This window comes from Falco peregrinus, chromosome 1 (genome assembly GCF_023634155.1).
Source record: "Falco peregrinus isolate bFalPer1 chromosome 1, bFalPer1.pri, whole genome shotgun sequence".
NCBI classification, from domain to species: domain Eukaryota; kingdom Metazoa; phylum Chordata; class Aves; order Falconiformes; family Falconidae; genus Falco; species Falco peregrinus.
This window is the reverse complement of record NC_073721.1, coordinates 48,375,818-48,395,232: the sequence shown is the minus strand read 5'-3', so window position 1 is coordinate 48,395,232 and position 19,415 is coordinate 48,375,818. Positions and strand designations below refer to the sequence as shown.

The window sequence follows — 19,415 nt, the reverse complement described above, 5'->3', positions numbered from 1 at the left end:
AAGAAAAGAGATGTGTTCTTGCTGTGCATGCCTATAGCTGATCAGATGTGAACTTGCTGCAAAGCCTCCCCTCAGACAATGAACTTGTGTGATGCCTTTCTTTTACCTAGCTGTCTGTTTCCATGACAGTTATAAGAATTTAATTATCTTGAGCCTTTTTCCTCTGTCAAAAGTGATTGAAATCAGCTATCAGATTCAAGAGTTATTGAGATAGACGGACACACCTGTGGCTGCACAAAGAGATCACACATGGCTTGCTTTCAGGGGAAACCAGCCAAAAAAATGCATTGCTGTCCTAATGAATTCATTAGGGGGGAATGCTTCTTCATGTGTTAGTTTAAACCTTCAAATCAAATAATTCCCGATGTCATTTCTGATCTACACAAGAGATGAATATTTAGTTGCTAGTGGTTGTAATTACAGAAGTAGCCAGAAGGCTGGGTTGTTTCTTGTGTTGAAGGTGTTACCCTCTGGTGTGCCTGCCATGTGTGCAACAGCTCTGCTCCGATTTCCTCTTGTAGGGAGAGACCCTGTTCTGCTGTAGCATCTTGTGCTGGCAAAAATGCAAGAACTGATTCTGCCCAGCTGCATGGAGGCATTTAAGATCCCACACAAGGAGTATGCACAGATCAGGTCTGCTAAGGACCTACACCAGGTCTGACCTTAACATCTCACAGATTCCCTAGGAGATGGTGCAAGTGTGCCAAGTCCTTCTGCCAAGCTGGCCCTGCATGCGGAGTCTAAACCTGCTTTTCTCTCATTCCAGCTCTTCTCAGAATTGGGTTTCCTATTTTTCAGTCAAAACTGGAGAGGGGAAAAGAAAGGCAGACTATTTACCGTGTTCATGGGAGATCTGGAGCAGCCAAAGAAAACTGAGTCACTTTGGAAGGGTTCTCTGCAGTCAGGTTTTTTACCTTTTTTTTTTTTTTTTTTTCTTCTTCTTCTTCACTCTTCCCCTGAAATAGAAGAAACACCTTTGCCTAGCCAGCAGCTCAAAAACAAGCCAGCAAAGGGGTTATTTCTTCCAGTCAAGCATGGTCTAGAAAGATCACATTGCAAGGTTTCCATCCCACAGCTATGAGAACCTTTGGTGACTCGGTCTCCGCGATCCAAGGGACTCCAACTCCTGTCCCATTTTCCATTCTTGGGGAAGGTGTTACTGCAGGAGACCTGCAAATGGTTTCTCATGAGTGTCAGCTGAGGTTGGTCCTCAGCTGGCCAGGAGAGCCACAGCAGGCTGCTGGTTGGAAATGGATGCAGTTCTTCATCCTCCAGCCCTAAGGTTCCCCCTGGAGCTGGTGTTCACCAGCTGAGGCTGTGGGCTTCTTGCATGGCTGGGGCTGAAAGCAGAGCACTGGTGGATACCATGAGCAGGTCTTGTGGCTTGGCTTTGCATCTGGTTGGGATTTCCATCATCTGCAGCATTATTAGGGCTTGGCTTGGGTGACTGGTGAGGAAGGTAGATGGCACGTGCTCAGCTGGCTTCAAGCTGGTGTGGGTCAGCCCTTCAGAGGAGAGGGGTTCAAGGCTGATGGAGAGCACTGGTGTCCTCCAAAGGGCTGGGCGGACAGGGAGCCTGCCCTCAGCTACAGGTTGCTTCATGGTAAGATCAGCACCTCCGACATGGGCTCCCAAGGCTGTGCTGGCTGGGTCAGGGTCCGTCCCTGTGGATGTGGCATGTGGTCAGTGCTCCAGCGGGAAACACGTGCTCGGCTCCGGAGGCAGTGCCCAGGCGCTCTGTAAACACCCGGCGATAGCTGTGTTTGACACATCCCAGCTTTTGCAGGAAAGACGTCAGGGATAAGGATTAAGGCTTGGCTTTAGGAAAGCCGCAAGGGATATGTCAGGCTTTAGCAGGGTGCGTGTCCCGTGCCAGAAGTGGAAACTAAGTCATTAGGAAGTCAGAGCCTTTCAAAAGTACCCAAATCTGGATGCTTTCCTCCTCTATCAGTGGAGGAGCTCGTTCAAGTTAGCAGCGCTTAACATCTGCATCTGTAGATGTCACACTTAAAGATAGATATGCTTAGATACCAGTATGGATGTGCAAAACATGTATGCAGCACCGCAGCTGCAAAGTGGAGCTTAGAGGAGCCTGCAAAGGGGCTGTGGAGGAAAGTGGTTTTGTTACCTGTGCACCACGCAAGGTGGAAACACTGCAAAAGTATCGTGTTCCTGGGTAATAATTAAAGACTGTATGCTAATATGTCTGTACAGAGTGATATATTTAGGGTATGCAACCTTAAATCTGGTATTTCAGAAATTTTGCAACCCTTGCAGCTTTGATTTTTTTAAATTGCGTACAGGCAGATTCCTTTTTTAAAAGAAAAATTGCAAAATTGGCTTCAGCGGTAGTGGTATCACATTGACAGCTAGAAAGTTTATCAGGGAGCATGGGGTGTGCATATATGGGCACCTGCATGCATGTGTGCACGTGTGTACATATATGAAACATCTGCGTAACCTCACATGCAGCTGCTACTTTAGAGAGAAAATATTTACTTCGATGTGATGAAATTTGAACTAGAAGTCATGCAGTTTAATAAAAATGTGTGGTTTAGATTCCTTGTTCTTCGCATGTGTTTCTAATCTGCTGGGGGAGTTTAGACCATCTGCCCAGAACACACAATTTATTTTAAAAAAAAAAGTTTAAAAATGCTCATTTTGCAAATATAAAGAACTGACTTTACAATAGGAAAATGAAATTTGAGAGTCATGTCCTCTCTTTATTGGTGTGGAGAGAGGTGGTACTGTCAGGGGATTCTTTTCTTTCTCTCTTTTTTTTTTTTTTTTTTTTTCTCCTTTAAAAACCTGAACTGTGCACGATTATTTTTCCCTTCTTTGCAAAATAGCTGCAGAAACCTCTCGTATTATTTTTGCCTGTGTTACCACAGTGCTTGGCCGGGCTGTAGAGAAGGAGTGAATATAAAGCAGCCTTTTGTCACAGCAGTCTTGCAGCCCCTCTCCCTGTCTCTCCATCGTTCCAGGCTGGGGCTGCAGAGTAGGTTCAGTCGCATCCTGCTTTCTGTGTCCATAACTGATTTTCACACCCCAAAATCCTAGCAGATAGATTGTGGTTTGTTTAACAGACATAAATATATAATAATAGCCGGCAGAGTGTCTAGGCATGACGGTTGTTGATTTAAGGCTATCTGTCTCTTTTTGGGTGTTTTTAGCAGGTCTTTGCTTTATTTTTTAAGCCACCTTGGCAGCCTTTTCCTTTCCTGCAGTCCCTACTGCTTGGCTGCTGCTTTGCCCTGGCCGTCCCTTCCCATCCCGTAGGGTTACGCTGTTTGTGCTTGCTGGAAAAAGGAGGAATGCAGACAAATCAACAGCGGAGCACCAGCCCTGGGGATGACGGCGCTTTTAAGAGGGACCTGGGTTAGCAGGGGAGCAGCGAGCTTGAAGTGGAAGAGAAAAATCAAAGTTTGCAAATATTCTGTTCCAAAGAACTTCTGTGCATGGTGGCGATGCCATCACGTTTGCAGCGGCTGATGTCAGGCCGCCTGCATAGATCTGTGAGGATAAACAGAAGCCGAGGAGTCATTTCTTCTCTGGGTGGGTCCCGTTCCCTTGTGCCATTAGCTGCAAGTTAATAAAAGTACTTGTCCGCTTTGCAGGGCAGTCTGGGGAGCACGCAGCCCGTGTCTGGTGGCTTGCAGCAGCAGACATGAGTCAAGGGAAAGCTGGACACGTCCCCCAGTACGTGCGTGGGATGGATGCTCTGCACTGCCTGACCTGGGATGCTCCTGTGGGAGCCTCTCAGCCGGCATTATAAGGACAAGAGATTTAAACCACAGTCCAGTTCCTGCTGGGGTTGTGTATATCCTTGGATTTTTTTTCCTGGGTGGGTTTTTGGTTTTTTTTTTCCTTCGCCCTCCCCCGCTTAAATTTTCCCGTTTCCTGAAGAAAACCCCCTTTGCTACCAGTACCTGCGCCTCGTGTGCAGCCAGGCTCTGCAGGTCCTGCCCCATCAGTGCCCCGGCTGGAGGAGGGCTGCGTGGGGCAGACCTGCTGAGGGGTGCTGCCCTGTCTCTACCATGGTTTTTCCAGCTCTGAAACAAAAGCCCTGGAGAAAGGCATTGCTACGATAACCTTGCAGTAAATACTTTGTAGATTTGATGCTTTCTGTGCTTCTGCCAATGCCACCTGTTTTCTAAGCTGCCTCTTTCTTAAGGATTCTTTTCCTCTCCTCCCTGTGTCCCCTAAGATCTTGGATCTTAATTAAACAGCAGTTTGCTTATTTGCCTTATCTGGGTTTTTCCACCCATTTGGTAAATTTTTGAACAAAAACTGTCCTCCAAGGCCTAGGCACGAGCTTTTAGCTAGGAAGGACGTGTCGCTGGCTGGAAGCAATGCTCATTCATGGCTTACAGTGGGAGCCACGGGGTAACAAACTGTGTGATGCGCACGTAATGCTTCATCTGAGCACTATGGTCCCCTTCAGTCAGTCAGGGTCAAGGCTGAATAAGGTGAACTGCGATTGCCTCAAAGCATAAAGCAGCCCCAGAGCTTTATGGGATCTTTAAACCGGTGATTAGATGTCTCTTCTGAAAGGATGGAGGTTTCAATTAGGCGAAGCGCCTGGGGATGAATCAGTGTTGGCATTGAAGGGATGGGGAGCTGAGGCAGGGAGGATGGGACTGTGCGGTCCGGGTGGTGAGTTTGGAGCTTGGCTTGGGCTGTTGCCCCATCATTAAATATCCATTTAAGCTTGGCCAGGTTTTTTCATCTCATCCCTTTTCTGTTCTCTTCAGGACAATGCCAGCGCCTACATGAGAAGCTCTCGGGGCAGGATGTGATGGTTAAGTGCCTGAGGGTAGCAGGGGGCTGAGGAAAGGGCAACTGTAGAGATGTAGTGTGGGACTGGAGAGAGCAAAGGGCTCTGGGCTGTCAGGATTTGGTGAGGAATCTAGGGAAAGTGGCAGGAAGAAGTCAGCAATGATTAATGGGTTTGACATACTCAGCCATTTGGAAAGGCAAGAAAATCTTTCACCCGTTGAGGATAGGAAACTGGAATGGTGGATGGGTCCATCTGTCGCCTGTAAAGTGCTGTCATGTAAATAATCCATACTGCTGATGAATACTGTGTATATTGTCTTTGGGAATTAGCTCTGCGTTGTCACTTAAACAAAAAAGGACTTTGGCATAAGCTCTGGCTTCACATTTGCTCCGGCAAGCACAGAGAGTGCTTGGTGTTGCGCCGGCGGCTGTGGTTGCTGCCAGGGGAGTGTTTACATTAGGGTAGGGTGTTATTTACATTGCGTGGTTATCGGAGCTGGGGCTGGGCTGGGGAAGTAGCTGCCTGGAAATGAACCTCGTATTAGCGTCTGCTGCTCTGCTAATGACTCGAGTCCTTGACTGGTATTTTGGTATTGGCAGAGCAACAGCTTCTTCAGGACAGCTTTCCAGAATTAGCAAAGCCATCTGGCTTTTGTTCTTCTCTTAGACAACTGCTTGTCCTTCCCTTCCAGTTAAGGAGTCCTTGCTAAACTGCTCATAATTTGTGTTGCGATGTTACACTGACAGACCTACTGCATGCTGTGGTCTCTGCAAGCGTGTATGAAACACAGCCCCTTGCTCCGAAAAAACTGCTTTTCTAAGAAACAGCCGTGGAGTGGCTGACCCAGGGACGCAGCAGTGATGGATGGAGGAAGCACGACGTGGCATTGCCCAACCATCCATCCATCCATCCCTTTCCAGCAGTTGGAGCAGGGCTGGGTGTTGAGGACAGCTCGGAGGGGAGGGCAGCAGGTTCAGGGAAGGGGGAAGAGGGGCAGAGGAGGGGACCACGCTTCCCTGCCCTGCTCCTTCAAAGCCAGTGGCCAGGGCTAACAGGGAGCTAATGGATCCCTGTATGATAGGAAATTGGGTTCATCCCTGGGATTATAAAATATAAAGGTTGAAAATTACTGGGGAGGTTAATTACCTTTGAGCTAAAGAGCTTATTTTCTTCTTGTTGCTGTGGTCAGGGAAAGAGGCATGTGGATTGTCCAAATACTTGCCGTAGGGTTTTTTTTTCTGTAAGGTTAATACCAGAAATGCTAACAATGTAGCTTTGAGGTGGGGATGCAGGACTAGGCTGACGTGTCATGAAAGCAGGGTTTCTTAGGGTACCTCCTCTTCCAGATGGTGATGCCGTGAGAAAAAGAAACTATTATCAGCCTGTAAGACAGATTTTTCCCTTGAAAGCCATATTTGGTTCTAGTGAACCTTCTATCCCTTTTCTGCCTAATTCAACCTGTTTTTTTTCTCTAAAGAGGGCTCAAGAGGCTCCTATCTGAGTGCCAAAAGCTGGAGGGAGCCATTCTTGCTGTAACTGGAGCCCGAGAGGGGAAATAGCAGAGGTCTCACAGCAAAGCTGCCCTGTCCGTTCCTGCAGCCCCTCCGCTCAGGATGGGGAAGCAAACATCCGGGTTGGATTTATCCAAACCACCAAGTATTTGTAGCTGACTCATGACTGCATGTGAGTCAAGCCTTTTCTTTTTCTTTTTGAGCCAGACAACCGACTACTGCCTTCCTGTTTCGTAGCACGAAAATTTTGGAAGCTCAAAGGATGCCTTTTGGGTACCAGTTGCTTCATCTGGTGAGCTGGCTCCTGCCTGTGGCTGGCCAGCGAGAGGGGTTCAGGGCACAGGTACAGGAGCTGGTGGGGGTGAGGAGGCTTCGTCTGACCCCACTGCTGCGATTTGGCTTCTTTCCTGGAGCAGCTGTTTTTAAATGAGCATCCCGGGGATGATGCCGGTACAACAAAGGATGTGCCGATCCTCTGAGCAGTTGTTGTACCTCTGGGGTCTCACTACACCGGCAGAGCCAGGGCACGGTGGGCTTCCTTACTCCTTTCTTCACTGACTTCTCCAATACCACTCTTACTCCAACCAGTGCAGACAAGGAGCTGCTTGGAGCCCCGGAGCAGGGCAGCTGCTGTGTCCTTAGGGGAGAGCCTCCATCCATGGGCAAGTGCTGATGACAGGTTTTATCAAGTGGAACATCTGAGGGCTGGCAGGCTGTCTCCAAGACAGGGATTAGGTTTTTTGGAAGCTCGCTGGTGGCTGGGATCTCTAAGCTTTCACTTCATCATAAAGCTGCATTGAACCTTTGCCACTCTTAAGCCACTGGACTGGGTTTGCATTTATGGAACCGGTGAGTTTGTTGTTGTAAGTCAGCAACATCCCAATTGCTTCCAATAATTTTTAAGAATTTCTTTGTCTTGGGGGTTGGTACAATTGTACATCCTGGGCCTGTGGTTATCCAGTTTAAATGTAGGAGTTAAAAAAAGCACATCAAGCAGTATTTATTCTTATGGGTGTTAAGGAGTCTCTAAGACTTCTGGGGTAATGCACTAAAACAACAGCCCAGTTAATTATCAGTACGTTGCAGTGAGAGCCCTGAAGAATCCCAGTATTTATGGAGCTGCTGCCAATGCCAGATGAAGTCACTCCCATTATCCTCGCCAGCTGTTTTTGTTGAACCACAGCGATTTCTCCAAGTTACTGAAGTTGATGTCATTGGAAGCGATGTGACATTTTTGCACGCATATAGAATAAGTGTTAAAAAATGCTCCAGAAGAGCTTTTCCAGTCTTGTCTGGGATCTGGCTGGGAAGTTGAATTAAACTGGCTTGATGGAACTTAATCCATAAAGCAAATGAGTCATCAGGCATAAATGGCTTTACCATAAATGTCAGACAGATTCTTACTGGTCCTGACAGTTAGCGCTTACATCTGTTTGGTAGAGCAAGTAAAAGCCTCGCAACTCACAATCGTTTTCATAAATGTGCTGTCCTGCCTCTTCCTCTTCATGGAAAGCTCTAGGAATAAAGGTCAAAATGTGATTTATTCCCCTTTTTAAAAACTAGCTCTTCTGATGGATGAAATATTGGTTACTTTCAGGCAAAAATTGACCTTTTTTTTTTTTCCCCTCTGCTTCAGATTTTTTTTCTTGTCAAACTAGGAAAGTGCAGCTGTGCCTTGCCTCTGCATGCTACGAAGTAGCCCAGTTTCTGGAGCACTTTCCTGAGCTCCGTGTGCCCAGATGCGCCTGAGTTGCTCATGTGCCAAAAGAGGACTTTCCCCACTGTCTGCATGGGTGGCTGGGGCTGGAGGACACTGCTGGTGACCTTCAGAGCAATACCAGCAGGTTACTACCTTGCTCCCAGACTTAGCTACCTCTTTACTTGAAAATAAGTTTTAAAAACGTAAAGGACTTGGCTGGTAAAGTCTTTAAACCATTCTCTTAGTGTAATTGTTAATTTGCTCTCTTACAAAGGCTTCATGGAAAATCCATAGGTCTTGTGTGTGCATGTGCTGGGGGGGAATTAACAGTATCTTCGTTATTGCTGCTTTTGCTGAAAAAGCAGATGCTGACATAGGAAGGAGAGAGGCTTGGGTGGTTTGTGTAACCGTAACAGTGAAACAAATAGACACTTGAGTGAGGAAGGGGAGCGGAGCTGGCTGCCGCCTTTGTCAGCCCACGCCGGGGCTGGGGGCAGCTATCTCTTGGTGAAATTTATTAGCGGCAACACACTTGAGAGGACACAAAAGGCTTGTGAACCTCCCATCACGGCTTGCTCTATTTAAAGTCGGCTTTTTAAATCAAAGAAATGGGGCTCTTGACAGCAGAGCTTTGTGCATCTTTTGTGAAGTTCAGATAGTGGGGCTTTTTATTACAGGCTAAATTAGCCCATTTTATTATTTTGCACTGAGGGATGAGGTCAGTTGGCTGGGAATCTTTCTAACAAGGTTTTACTCCTGTCTGCTTTTTACAAGTGTTAACACAGGGTATCCACCAGTGCTGTGCACTTGCTGTTAATGAAACAAAGATGAATGGTCTAGCAACCCCGAGAGCTCTCCTCCTTCCCCTACCACTAAGCTGCTCAACCCATGTTAGTGTACTTGAGTTCAGATGCTCCCTGGGGCTCTCATTCCTCCAAAATTGGGTGCATTGGTTTTTCTTTTGATTTTGCATGCTTGCGCGCTGCTGCTGGAACAACAAGAAAAGGATGAACTTTGCTAGGCAGGGTGATTGATTTGGTTTGAAAAGGAAATGGGAAAATAGTAGGCATGTTGAGCGATGCTCATGAAGCGTGGTGAGCTCTGAAGGAGCTGTCTGATGCAGCTCACGCTTTTTCCTGGCACCCTTCGTGTACCAAATTTATTCAGTAACGCACTGATTTTCTCAGGTTCTTGACCCAGAACTAGCAGGAAGCTTCCATTGTTCATCCTCCCTTGCTCACTCAGCAGCAACCACCAGGTCAACACTGTCCTTTGGGGTGTTGAGTCGGGCTGGGGTTTCTGCTGTGACCCCAAGGCTTGAGCCTGTGGCTCCTGGGACATGCAGGTGATGTCCTTCCATGTACTCAAAGGTGCTGCCAGTGCCTTGAGCCATGGGACCCAGAGGATGCTCAGCTCCTGTTGTGTTGCAGGGTGGGATCAGGCCAGGATTTCTCCCCCTGCAGAGCTCAGGAGCTGCCATCAGCTGAGATTAAAAGCAAACTCAGCTTTAGCAAATTCTCTTCTGCTTAACCTTTTGCACTGTGTTTAGCCAACATGCCTTTCTTTGCTTTATCTGTTCCTCGAGGAAACACAGTTATAGTCCTGGTCACTTATAGGACACAGACTATCAGCTCTCCTTGAGGTGTAAATCCAACCTTATCAGGAAGAAAAAGCTTTCAGCCTTCCTTCCTTGCCTCTTGGAGACAAGTACTAAGTCTGCTTGTGTGGCTGTTTTATTTCAGCTTATCCCAACAGTGCTGGACAGTCCCCATAACCCTGTGGAAACTGGGGAGCTTTAACCACCTAAATGAGAGAAGGGCATAAATGGCTTAACTGGGGTGTCAATGAGGGGCAGGGGTGGCTGAGGTCCTGGGTGCAGAAATAGCAGCTGGAGGGACCTTCACACCATCAACTTAAAGCAAGTTGCCTTGGCTGCGCTGGGCATCCTCCACTCGAGAAAGTTCCAAAGGGATTGTGGCTCAGAATTACCTTTGAAGGGTGGGATGGTGATGTGGGTGTGAGTAACCCCATCGCACCCCCTGGCTCCTTCAAGCCTCTGCTCAGGGCTGGGCGAAGTCCTCTAGGTCACACCATGGCCAAGTTCCCCATGCAGGTCATGTTGTCAGGTGATGGCCAGAGCTGTCTGGAAATGGGAAATGTTTTACAAGACAAAAATGTGGCATTTTCTGTTTCCCCAATACTGCATCCCTATGTTTGGTGGTTACGTTGAGGGGACAAAAAATAAAAAGAAAAAAAAAATCCAGAACAGTAATGACAGAACTGTTCTACAGATTTATGGGGGGGAAGGAAAGGGAAGGAAAGAGACTATTTCTCTTTCTCAAAATAGAAAATTGAAAACCACTTTGCAGACATTGCTGTTAATTTTTTAAAGGTTATTCACAGGAAACAATGACTAATAAGCTTAAACCAATGCTCAGTTTTAAGTTGTGTAGCATCCGAGAGGTGCTCAGACATTACGGTGAGGTGCTGCAGAGATGGATGTGATAACCTGGAAATCAAGAAGGGAAACCCCAGGCAGCCACAAGCTGTCCCTGTCCCTCGGAGCTGGGTCCCCACAGTCCTTACAACCTCTGTTCCCAGTGGATCTCTGCCAAAAGTGTAAACAATGCTGGTTTTTTGTTGGTTTGTTTGTTGTTTTTTTTTGGTGGAGTCGATGGTACATGTTCATGGGAGGCTGAGCTCCCCATGGATCCAGTGGCACTCATGGCTGGACCGTCTGCAGCCTGCATGCACAAAGGCAGATTCGGCCCGTAATTTCAAAAATATCCTTTGGTTTTCCATGGGGCTGTTCACCCGTCTGGCCAGGCTCCATTCAGAGCTTCTGGTTCCCATTACATGCCCAAGTCATCCTCCCAGTTTTGCTGTAATGCTCCTTCTTTTTCCCCTGATGCCTTAGCCATGTTTTTCTATTATTAAATAAGATTTTTTTTCCCCTAATTAAAGTATCAGCTCTAATAATCCAAGTAGTAAAGTCTTGTCTTATGCAACTGTCTACTGAGTAAACTGGTTTTTGGTGTTGTGGTTAAGCACTGTGGTGGTTCTTTAGGAAACTAAAGCGTGATTTCAGCTCTAACTTCCTTCGCTGTATAGTGAGGGGTCTGATAAGCAGCCTTATCGCCTCATGGCCTTGTTCTGCACCTGGTTTTCAATAAACCATTGCAACCCCCCTCCCTCTTTTCTCTTTTTCGGATTATCAGTTGCATTTCTAATCTCTTTCTGTGTCTACTTCACTGTTGTGGGTGGAAAATTGAGGTGAGGTAGGACATAGAAAGGGCTGGTGGTGGTGATGTCTTTCATGAGTCCAACTGATGGGGTGGGAGAAACAGAGAAATTTTGAGGCCAATGAACAGCCTTTTGGACTGGAGCTTGTGAAGCTGCACAGGACCAGGCAGGGAAGTGGGGGTTTTTGGTGTGTGTGTTTTTTGTTGTTTTTTTTTTTTATTATTGTCCACAGGACACTGCTGATTCAGGGTGTGTAGAGCCCTTTTCTTTTTACTGCACCTGCCTTGCCCAGGGCTGTCAGTGCTGCTGCATTGCAGATGTGGGGGTGACCTCTCTGCAGATGTGGTTATCTTTTGGGAAGGTGCATTTGGGACGGGGTATGAAGGGCAGCGCCTTTACACCTCATGGAACAGCCAGAGATAAGCAGCTGCTTGACCCTGCCCTGGACATGGAGGGGTTTTGCCTGGCTCATCTCAGGTGACATGCCCTGGTCAGGGAGGTGGCCCTGCCAAGTGTTTTGCTCTCCATTTCTTGGTGGTGTTTGTCCTCTTGACTGCGTTCTCAGGCTGGTGGCTCCACGTGCACCATCCATCATCCCCCTGACACTCTTATCTTCCCTTCTCTGCAGGGTGACATCCAGCAGCTCCTGATCGTGGCAGACCCCCGAGCAGCCTATGACTACTGTGAACACTACAGCCCTGACTGCGACACCGCCATCCCAGACTCCCCCCAGTCCCAGGACCCCAACCAGGATGAATATGTGAGTCCCTTGCAGGGTTTGGGGATGCTTTTGGGGCACCAGGAGCCAGCTCCATATTGCGGTTGGAAACACACTCAGCTTCTTCCTCCTGTTCAGGTTCCCTGCAACTCATCTGTAAGAGCTGAGACAGCTTGGGTTTAGGATTTGCAGGTTTTGGTCTTGGCTCTTGCCTTCGGGAGTTTCCCTTCCTTTCTGCGCTCCTTGCATTTCCAGACTGAAATGAATATTTGCTTGGAGCTCAAAAACTTGTGGGAGAGACAGCCTGAGCTGAGTGTGAAACACTGACCTTCCCTTGCAGGTCGAATCCTATCCAAAACAGGCACTTGCTTTTAAATTTCCAACTTTACTATTGAACTTGTAAAAAGATTAAGCAGTTCTTTTTCACCATTCTTTAAAACTACAGGTGTTAAAGAAGGGGGAAACGCTTTTGCCTATGAATTTGACATTGGAATTTCATTTTGGCAGGAATGCTCCTCGCTCATCTGTATAAGCTCTTGTGCTCAGTATCTTTTCTACAAAGAGTTGGCCTCGGACCTTTTCTTTAAAAAAAAAGAAAAGAAAGAAAAGAAAAAAACCCACCCTGATACAGGATGCCTTTTATTTCTGCTGCTCAATTAGTCATGTCTGTGTGGCTGATTCCTAGAAGAGCATCACCTGAATTTTACAGACTTTTAAGAGGTCTTAGACTCAGCTCACAGCAATTAGTGTCTGGCACCCTCAGACACTTCTCAGCATCTTGGCTGCTCTCCTGGGCTGATTTGTTGGTCCGTGCATTCTCTTGCTTTCAGCTGCTCTCAGATCTGCAGGCTCCTGCCGAATGCCCACAAAGCTGTAGTGCTGTCAGCCCGCTCTGGCTTAGCTTTTGGGTTTGTATTAAAAACCTGTGCCTAGCAGAGCTTTGGGGAGCAGAGCGATGCTTATGGATGAGGCACAGCTGCCCAACCCCAGGGAAGTGCCATAACCACTCTGCCAGTGCTTCTGGAGAAACGATAAATAAGTAAAATAAATAGTCTTCGGCGTGGTCAAAAGATGTGGTAGCAGGAAAATAAAATTCTTATTTTGGAGCCAGCAGTTCAACAAGGGTTGGCTTGTCTTAGGGCTGTGTTGCTCCGTGTAAGAATAACTCTTCCACACGCCGGCATTGGCTGCCAGTGAGAGCGATGGACCAGCAAAGAAATTTGCCATGCCGGGCTGTAACCAAATGTTTTGTTTGTATTTCATTTTGAAGAATGACTGACGCCTTGTGGAAAATGCTGAAAATATCTTGTTTTCCGAGCCCTCCTGCCTGCGGGCCACGGGCAGATGGGAAGTCACACAGATGCGATTAGTGCAGTTGAATGAGTGAAAACAGCATCCCTGCTTCTCAGAGCAGCTGCACGGTTCCGATGTTTTCTTCCCCTCTCTCGATATGTCAGATGTGTGACCTGGGAGGTCTCAACAGTCTGAGGTTAAAAAAATATATATAATTTTTTTTTTTTTCTTTTTTTATTGTGTTACTTTGGGTGACTGAACTGCTGCAGGGTAGGTCCATCCTCTCTGATAAGGGAGAACGTGCCACAGGACCGAGAGGTGACTGGGAACCTCCTCAGATCACAACCATTGCCAAAGCAGCCCAAAGCCAGCCTCTTGGAGAAGGTTTCATGGAAGCTGGTGTACAAGAGGAAGGGAAAGATTTCACTGCATGGATCTGTATCACAACATGGCCATGCTGACATGATGTCTAAAAATGTCTGTTTTCTGCTTCTCATCTTCTCTTCGCAGTACACCGATGGGGAGGGAGAAGGTGACACCTACTACTATGAGTACCCCTACTACGAAGACGTTGATGAAGCTGTAAAGCCAGAAGCACCCACCGCCAAACCCAGCGCTCCCGAAGTGGCTGCTGGAGAGAGACCTGAAACCAAGCAGGTACCAGTGTGAGGTCCTGGCAAAGCTGTGGTTGACAAATGGCACCTTTATAGAAGGGGAGGTGGAGGATGATGCAGAATTTTCTTTTATTTTTCCCCCACCCCTCATTCTGGCATTTGATTTCTGCAATAGGACTACCCTGCCCCCACACCATCACCTGATGGAGGGGACCCTGGCAAGCAGGCGAAAGAGGATGCTACAGTGGATGACCCGCTTGTGGATGAGTACAACTATGAAACCATTAATGAAGAGTACTTCACGCCTCTCCCCTATGAAGATGTCAACTACAACGAAGAAGTGGACCCCCAGGGTGGACTCACTGAAAACGCCGTGGAAGCTGAACTCCCCACGAGTACTGTCATCACCTACAATGAGACCGATGTAATTTTAATGAGTGTTTTTTCCTTTCTCTTTGTTTTTTATTAATCCTGGTATGTCATAGCCCTGAGAGCAAAGGAGATGTGATCATCCATATGGTAAATCTGTAAGTGGTTTGGGCAGCTCTTGGAAGAGGAAGTCTCTTGTAAAATATTTTCACTCCAGATATTTCAGGGTGCGGAACACAGACATTTAGAATCTGGTTAAGGATTATTCCCCTGGAAAAATCTGTTCATACTGACATCTGAATTTCCCTGTGTGAAGTGCTTGTCTAACAAAAAGAAAAATGAGGGTGAATGTTAAAATCTAAGTTAAAACATTTTATTTCAAGGCTGTTAATATAAATCCTTTAAATGTTGATTGGATGGAGAACATCAATGTTTTTTATTTTGTCATTCTCATTGAATAGCACCTCTCAGACCGTAATTTTTTAAAAAACATTTCAACACTGGGACAAACCCTTAATTTCAAACTACTGCATACACCCAGGGAGAGCCCCTCTGTTTTGTGCACAGATCTTAGAGGTCAGTCCAGATCCCACAGCTGACGTTTCTGTTGGAGCCATTACAGTTTTAGTTACATGCACTTTAATATGCTTTAACTGAAATACATCGCACTGAGACTTTTCTAAGGACTTGCCCAGTTCTTGCCTTTTATATTGGTGCTCAAATAGGTCAGTGTTGGTCTTGTCCTTAGATGAGACTGAGATAAATTGTCACCGGGCTGCATGCGGTATAGCTCACCGTGCGGGAAAATACTGCTCCAGACGAGGCAAATTATTTGTTATCCAGGAGCATCATCAGCAAGGGGAGTCGATAGTGGGATGATGTTTCCTGGGAGGTAGGGTGGGAATTGCCAGAGGTTTGGGGTGGTTCCTGAAATGGAGAATGAATTGTGGGGCTGTCAAAACTCAAGGCTTTTAGGGAGGCACTGGAGAGTGGCGGAAGAGACGGCGAAAGTTGGCCAACGTATTTGGAGTTGGACCTGGGAGCCTGAATTGAAAAGGTGTCGGGGAAAGTGTCCAAGCAAAGAGCTGAGCAGCTGGAGTGAGGCAGGAGGAGAGCCAGCCACCCCCAGGGCTGGTGGCGTGGCGGGGATCGAGCCCAGCCAACTGGGGATTAAAAAAAAATGTGGTGGAGGAGGTTGAGCAGCCCAAAGTGATACACAGAGAGGAACAGAAAAGGCTCCAGTGGATTGAGGAAGTGAATGCCAACCAGAGGGAGCCCATGGATGGGAAACTTTTTTGTTTCCTGACAAAAAGCCAGAAATCTTTGGCCAAGCTTGAACTTTCTAAGAGAGAGGAATTAAAGACTGGATAGAAGGACCTTAAGGAAAAAAAAATAAAAAAAAGGGAAGAGGAAATAAGAGGCTCAAGGGCCACTTTAGTAGTTAGGAAAAGGAAATGGAAGAGGAGGAAAGTTCAGGCAGGGAAACACATGGCGCAGCTTTCCGATGTGAGAGCTCAGCCTCTTCTTGGCAAAGCATCTCGTGGGGAGAGGGCGCAAACTCTGCGCCTGCAGCAGCGCCGGGAGAGCGGGTGTCTAGGGGAGGGCTGCAGGGTTGCTCCAGTGCAGGAGGAGGCTCCAGGGAATCTGTTGGCTGATGAGCAGAGAAAAGGACATGACTTGCCTGGCTGAAGGAGATTCCCATGCACTAAGGCAAAGGCTAATGCAGCGTGACATAGGGAAGACTCGTCAAAAATGCCAGCCAGCCGGACAAATACCCAAGAGGTATTTCAGGTTTACACCTCCGATGTGCGAGCTAAGACCCCTGCTTATTGCTTCATGGGCAATATGAAAGTGGGGATCAGGATCTCATGTGTGTAATTGCCTGTTACTGGAAATAGGGTTTTAGTAGGGGAGAACACAGCCTGCTAAAGTGGTTAGAGAAGTGTAGTTGCTCTTAAAAAAAGGTAAAAAATAAACCAATCTCATCAGTTCTTTGGCTAGTTTAGGAAGCAAAGTAGTGCTTATGGTCATGAGTAAGTGTGGCATAATTTCAAGGGGTCCCGGGTTTCTGCCAGCCACTGGGAAGGCAGCCGGAGCCCCCACGCTGTTGCAAAGGATACAGGTGTGTGGGAGGGCAGAGGTGGGCTGGGACACTGAGCATCCCCCCAGCAGCCCAGCACTGCTCCCTGTGGGTTGTGGGGTCAAGCAGGACAATGTTGGTCTGGTGCACTTTTAGCACCCCTTCACGGAGCTGTCACAAGATTGGGATGTGCCCGTCGCTGCTGAAGTTTGCCCGTCTATATTTTGGGAAGACTTTTAATTGCTACAACGGGAATTAAAAGGGGATTTAGTTTCACACAAGTGAAACTTTGTGGAGCCTGTGTGAGAGGTTTTGGAGGTAGGTGTACTCACTGAACTCTCCTGGGCTTGGGTTTCATTATGGCTAATAACTGTGTGATAAATGCCAGTGAAGCAATTCCAAGATTTAGTAGGCAGCAATACTCCCATGAACAAGAGGAGCTGGGGACAGATATATTTTGTTCATTGCCTGCTATTCATCAGGCAGTTTGCTTTACTTGTCCAGATGCATATACCAGGGCTTCGTATCTGCATTGCTTCTCAGAAGGGAAGAGTAAAAGGTGATTTAAATGAAGCTGTTACCAGCAAAGGAGAGTCACAGTGCTTTGCACACTGATTTTTGGACCTCCTCTTTTCTTTGCGGACTGTTTTCTGATGCAGGTTGCCTTAACAGCATTGTTAAGGAGATTATTTTTAGGCTTTTGGTTTGGTTTTTCTCCAAAGCACTTGCAAATCTCAGCATGGAGAACTTTCCTCCCCCTCTGCCCAGTTATTCAAAATACCGTATCTGTCCATGCATATTGACTTGGGGCCCTTTAATCAAAATATCAAACCAGACATTTTTTACATTAATTTCAAGAAATGCAATTTGAAGAAAGCTTGCTATGTTATCCTCAAAAGCCTTTCTAGCAAGATAAACAGATTTTAAGGTTTCAAAGTGCAAACCAAGATGAAAGATTTTGAAGAGGATAAAAGATACGTGTGATAGATCTGTTTGAACGGTACAAAGACAAAATAATGCTAACTTTCCAAGTTTTCTGACTGAGTAATTACCAAACCATAATTTCTGCAAAGACCAGCTGGTATTTGCAGAGGTAAAAGAAGATGGGGTAGCAGTGTGATGATTGCCTTAGCACTAGGCTTAGTTTTACTTTAAAACCTCTTGAATTTAAGTGCAGATGCTCATGCTTATGGGTTCTGAGCAGTTTTGGCACAGAAACAAAGTCTGGAAGTGGTGGTGGCGTTTGAGTGACTTTGAATTCATAGTGGTGAGGAGATAATATCTCTGGGAAGCACTGGAAATAAGTCCACTTATGGATCATTACCTGGATGGGACAGAAACAACAACAAAAAAATCATTAGCACATGTTGTTCTTTACGGTGCTGGTCGGAGTGAAGGATGCCAGGAGACGGTTGCCTGGCAGGCTGCAGAAAACAGAGGGGTATGGAGAGAAGCAAGGAAATTCTGATACTTGTCTCGATGTCCTTGCTTGTGGTCTGTAGCATCTGTTGCTGCAAGGATTCAGAAAGGGTTCAGGGATTAATGCCTCAAGTCTGTAAAAACTTTCTTCGTCTGCTCTTTGGACAAGCACAATCATAAATTGGATCCCAGACTAAACAAACAGGAGGTTTTCGTAGAAGCAAACTCGGATTTTTCCACATTTCTTCCTGTAATCGGATACTCATAATGACACATTGCATTTCTGATGTGCATTTTAAAAGGACTGGAAGTGTGACTTTTTAAGCTTAATAATGCAGTGTCTCCAGTATTGAGCCTGTGAGAGATGGGTAGGGCTTGGAGTCTGAAACTTCCATTCCCTCTTTCTTCAGGCCTTCAGTGTTTGTGGGGTACCCTCCTGACATGAGCTGATGCTTTGTGCTGTGTTTTCTTTTCTTTGCTCGAACTTTTACACTCACAGTGTTGTTTCAGGGGTCAACAGAGAAATTCTAGGGAAAGCCAGGCTGTACACTTTGACGTAAAGATTCTCCCATCCTTCTTGGATGCTATGGGAGAAGACCCTTAGAGGCCACTGGAGACCTAAAATCTCCAGAATTTAACTTATCTTATGCTTTTTATTTGCACCTATTATTATAAGGCATCCTCACTTTGCAAAAACCGCACCCTTTATATTTCTGAAGTGTGCAGCCTAGAGAGATTTGCAGCCTGACATCTTGCTGCTCTTTTGCTTCCAGGCTGCTCAAGGAGGAGATGACCTGGATAAAGATTTCACCGAGGAAACAATAAAAGAATACGATGGGAATTATTACGATAACTATTACGACCGAACAGTGTCTCCTGATATTGGCCCTGGCATGCCTGCTAACCAGGACACCATATACGAAGGGGTAAGAGTTAATTTTCCATCAAGGGTAAGCCTCATTCAAAGTGTTTGTCTTCCCATGGTTTGTAGCATAGAGATGAGCAATGCCAAAACCCGTGAGAGCATCTCGCTTGGATTCAGCCACCTGCAACACGTGTGTTTTGCACGGGGCGAGGAGGAGGTGCCCTGTTTCTTTCCCACCCGAGCATCAGCAGCGCTTTGGTTGCAGAAGTTGTCCCAGAACCTCCAGTTCCTGCTGGAAGTGGTGATGCTGATGTCCTCTTTGACGGTCTGGCTTTGTCTCACCCTTGTTTGCTACAGATCGGTGGCCCACGGGGTGAGAAAGGACAGAAGGGGGAGCCTGCAATTATTGAGCCGGTAAGGACCATCTGTTTTTTCAGTGTTTTTTTCCTTTTTTGGGGGTTTGTTGGGGGGTTTTTTGCACACACACACACACACACACACACCCCAAGATAAAAGGTACAAGGGGTATGTTTGGTATGGTGTGGTGCTCTCAGTGGTACAGCTGGGAGGAAAATTTCCCATGGAAGAATTCCTTGGTTCATTTAAAAACTTTTAATATTAAAATACTGTAATTATTATTTTTTTAAAACTTCAAGAAGTGACCTAAATTATGAAGGAAGTGCAAAATTTCCCATGAAATCTCTCCTTTACCAAATAAAACCTAGGCCTTTTAGAACCGAAGCATTTCGGCAGAGAGGGCATGTCTCACCTCTCCAGAGGTTTTGAAGCGCCCCTGGCTCAGCAGCGATGCTGCTCCCACGAGC

General features: G+C 46.6%; 1 protein-coding gene across 4 annotated transcripts in view; it reads left to right on the top strand.

Moving 5' to 3' along the window:
• COL5A1 (collagen type V alpha 1 chain) overlaps positions 1 to 19,415 on the top strand; it is a 160,335-nt gene that overhangs the window by 60,933 nt on the left and 79,987 nt on the right. For all 4 annotated transcript variants that reach the window (XM_055803058.1, XM_055803051.1, XM_055803044.1 and 1 more), the window contains 5 exons: positions 11,862 to 11,993; positions 13,755 to 13,901; positions 14,034 to 14,282; positions 18,500 to 18,652; positions 18,949 to 19,005. In XM_055803058.1, the coding sequence (XP_055659033.1) occupies positions 11,862 to 11,993; positions 13,755 to 13,901; positions 14,034 to 14,282; positions 18,500 to 18,652; positions 18,949 to 19,005 (738 nt within the window). The remainder of the gene's footprint in view (positions 1 to 11,861; positions 11,994 to 13,754; positions 13,902 to 14,033; positions 14,283 to 18,499; positions 18,653 to 18,948; positions 19,006 to 19,415) is intronic.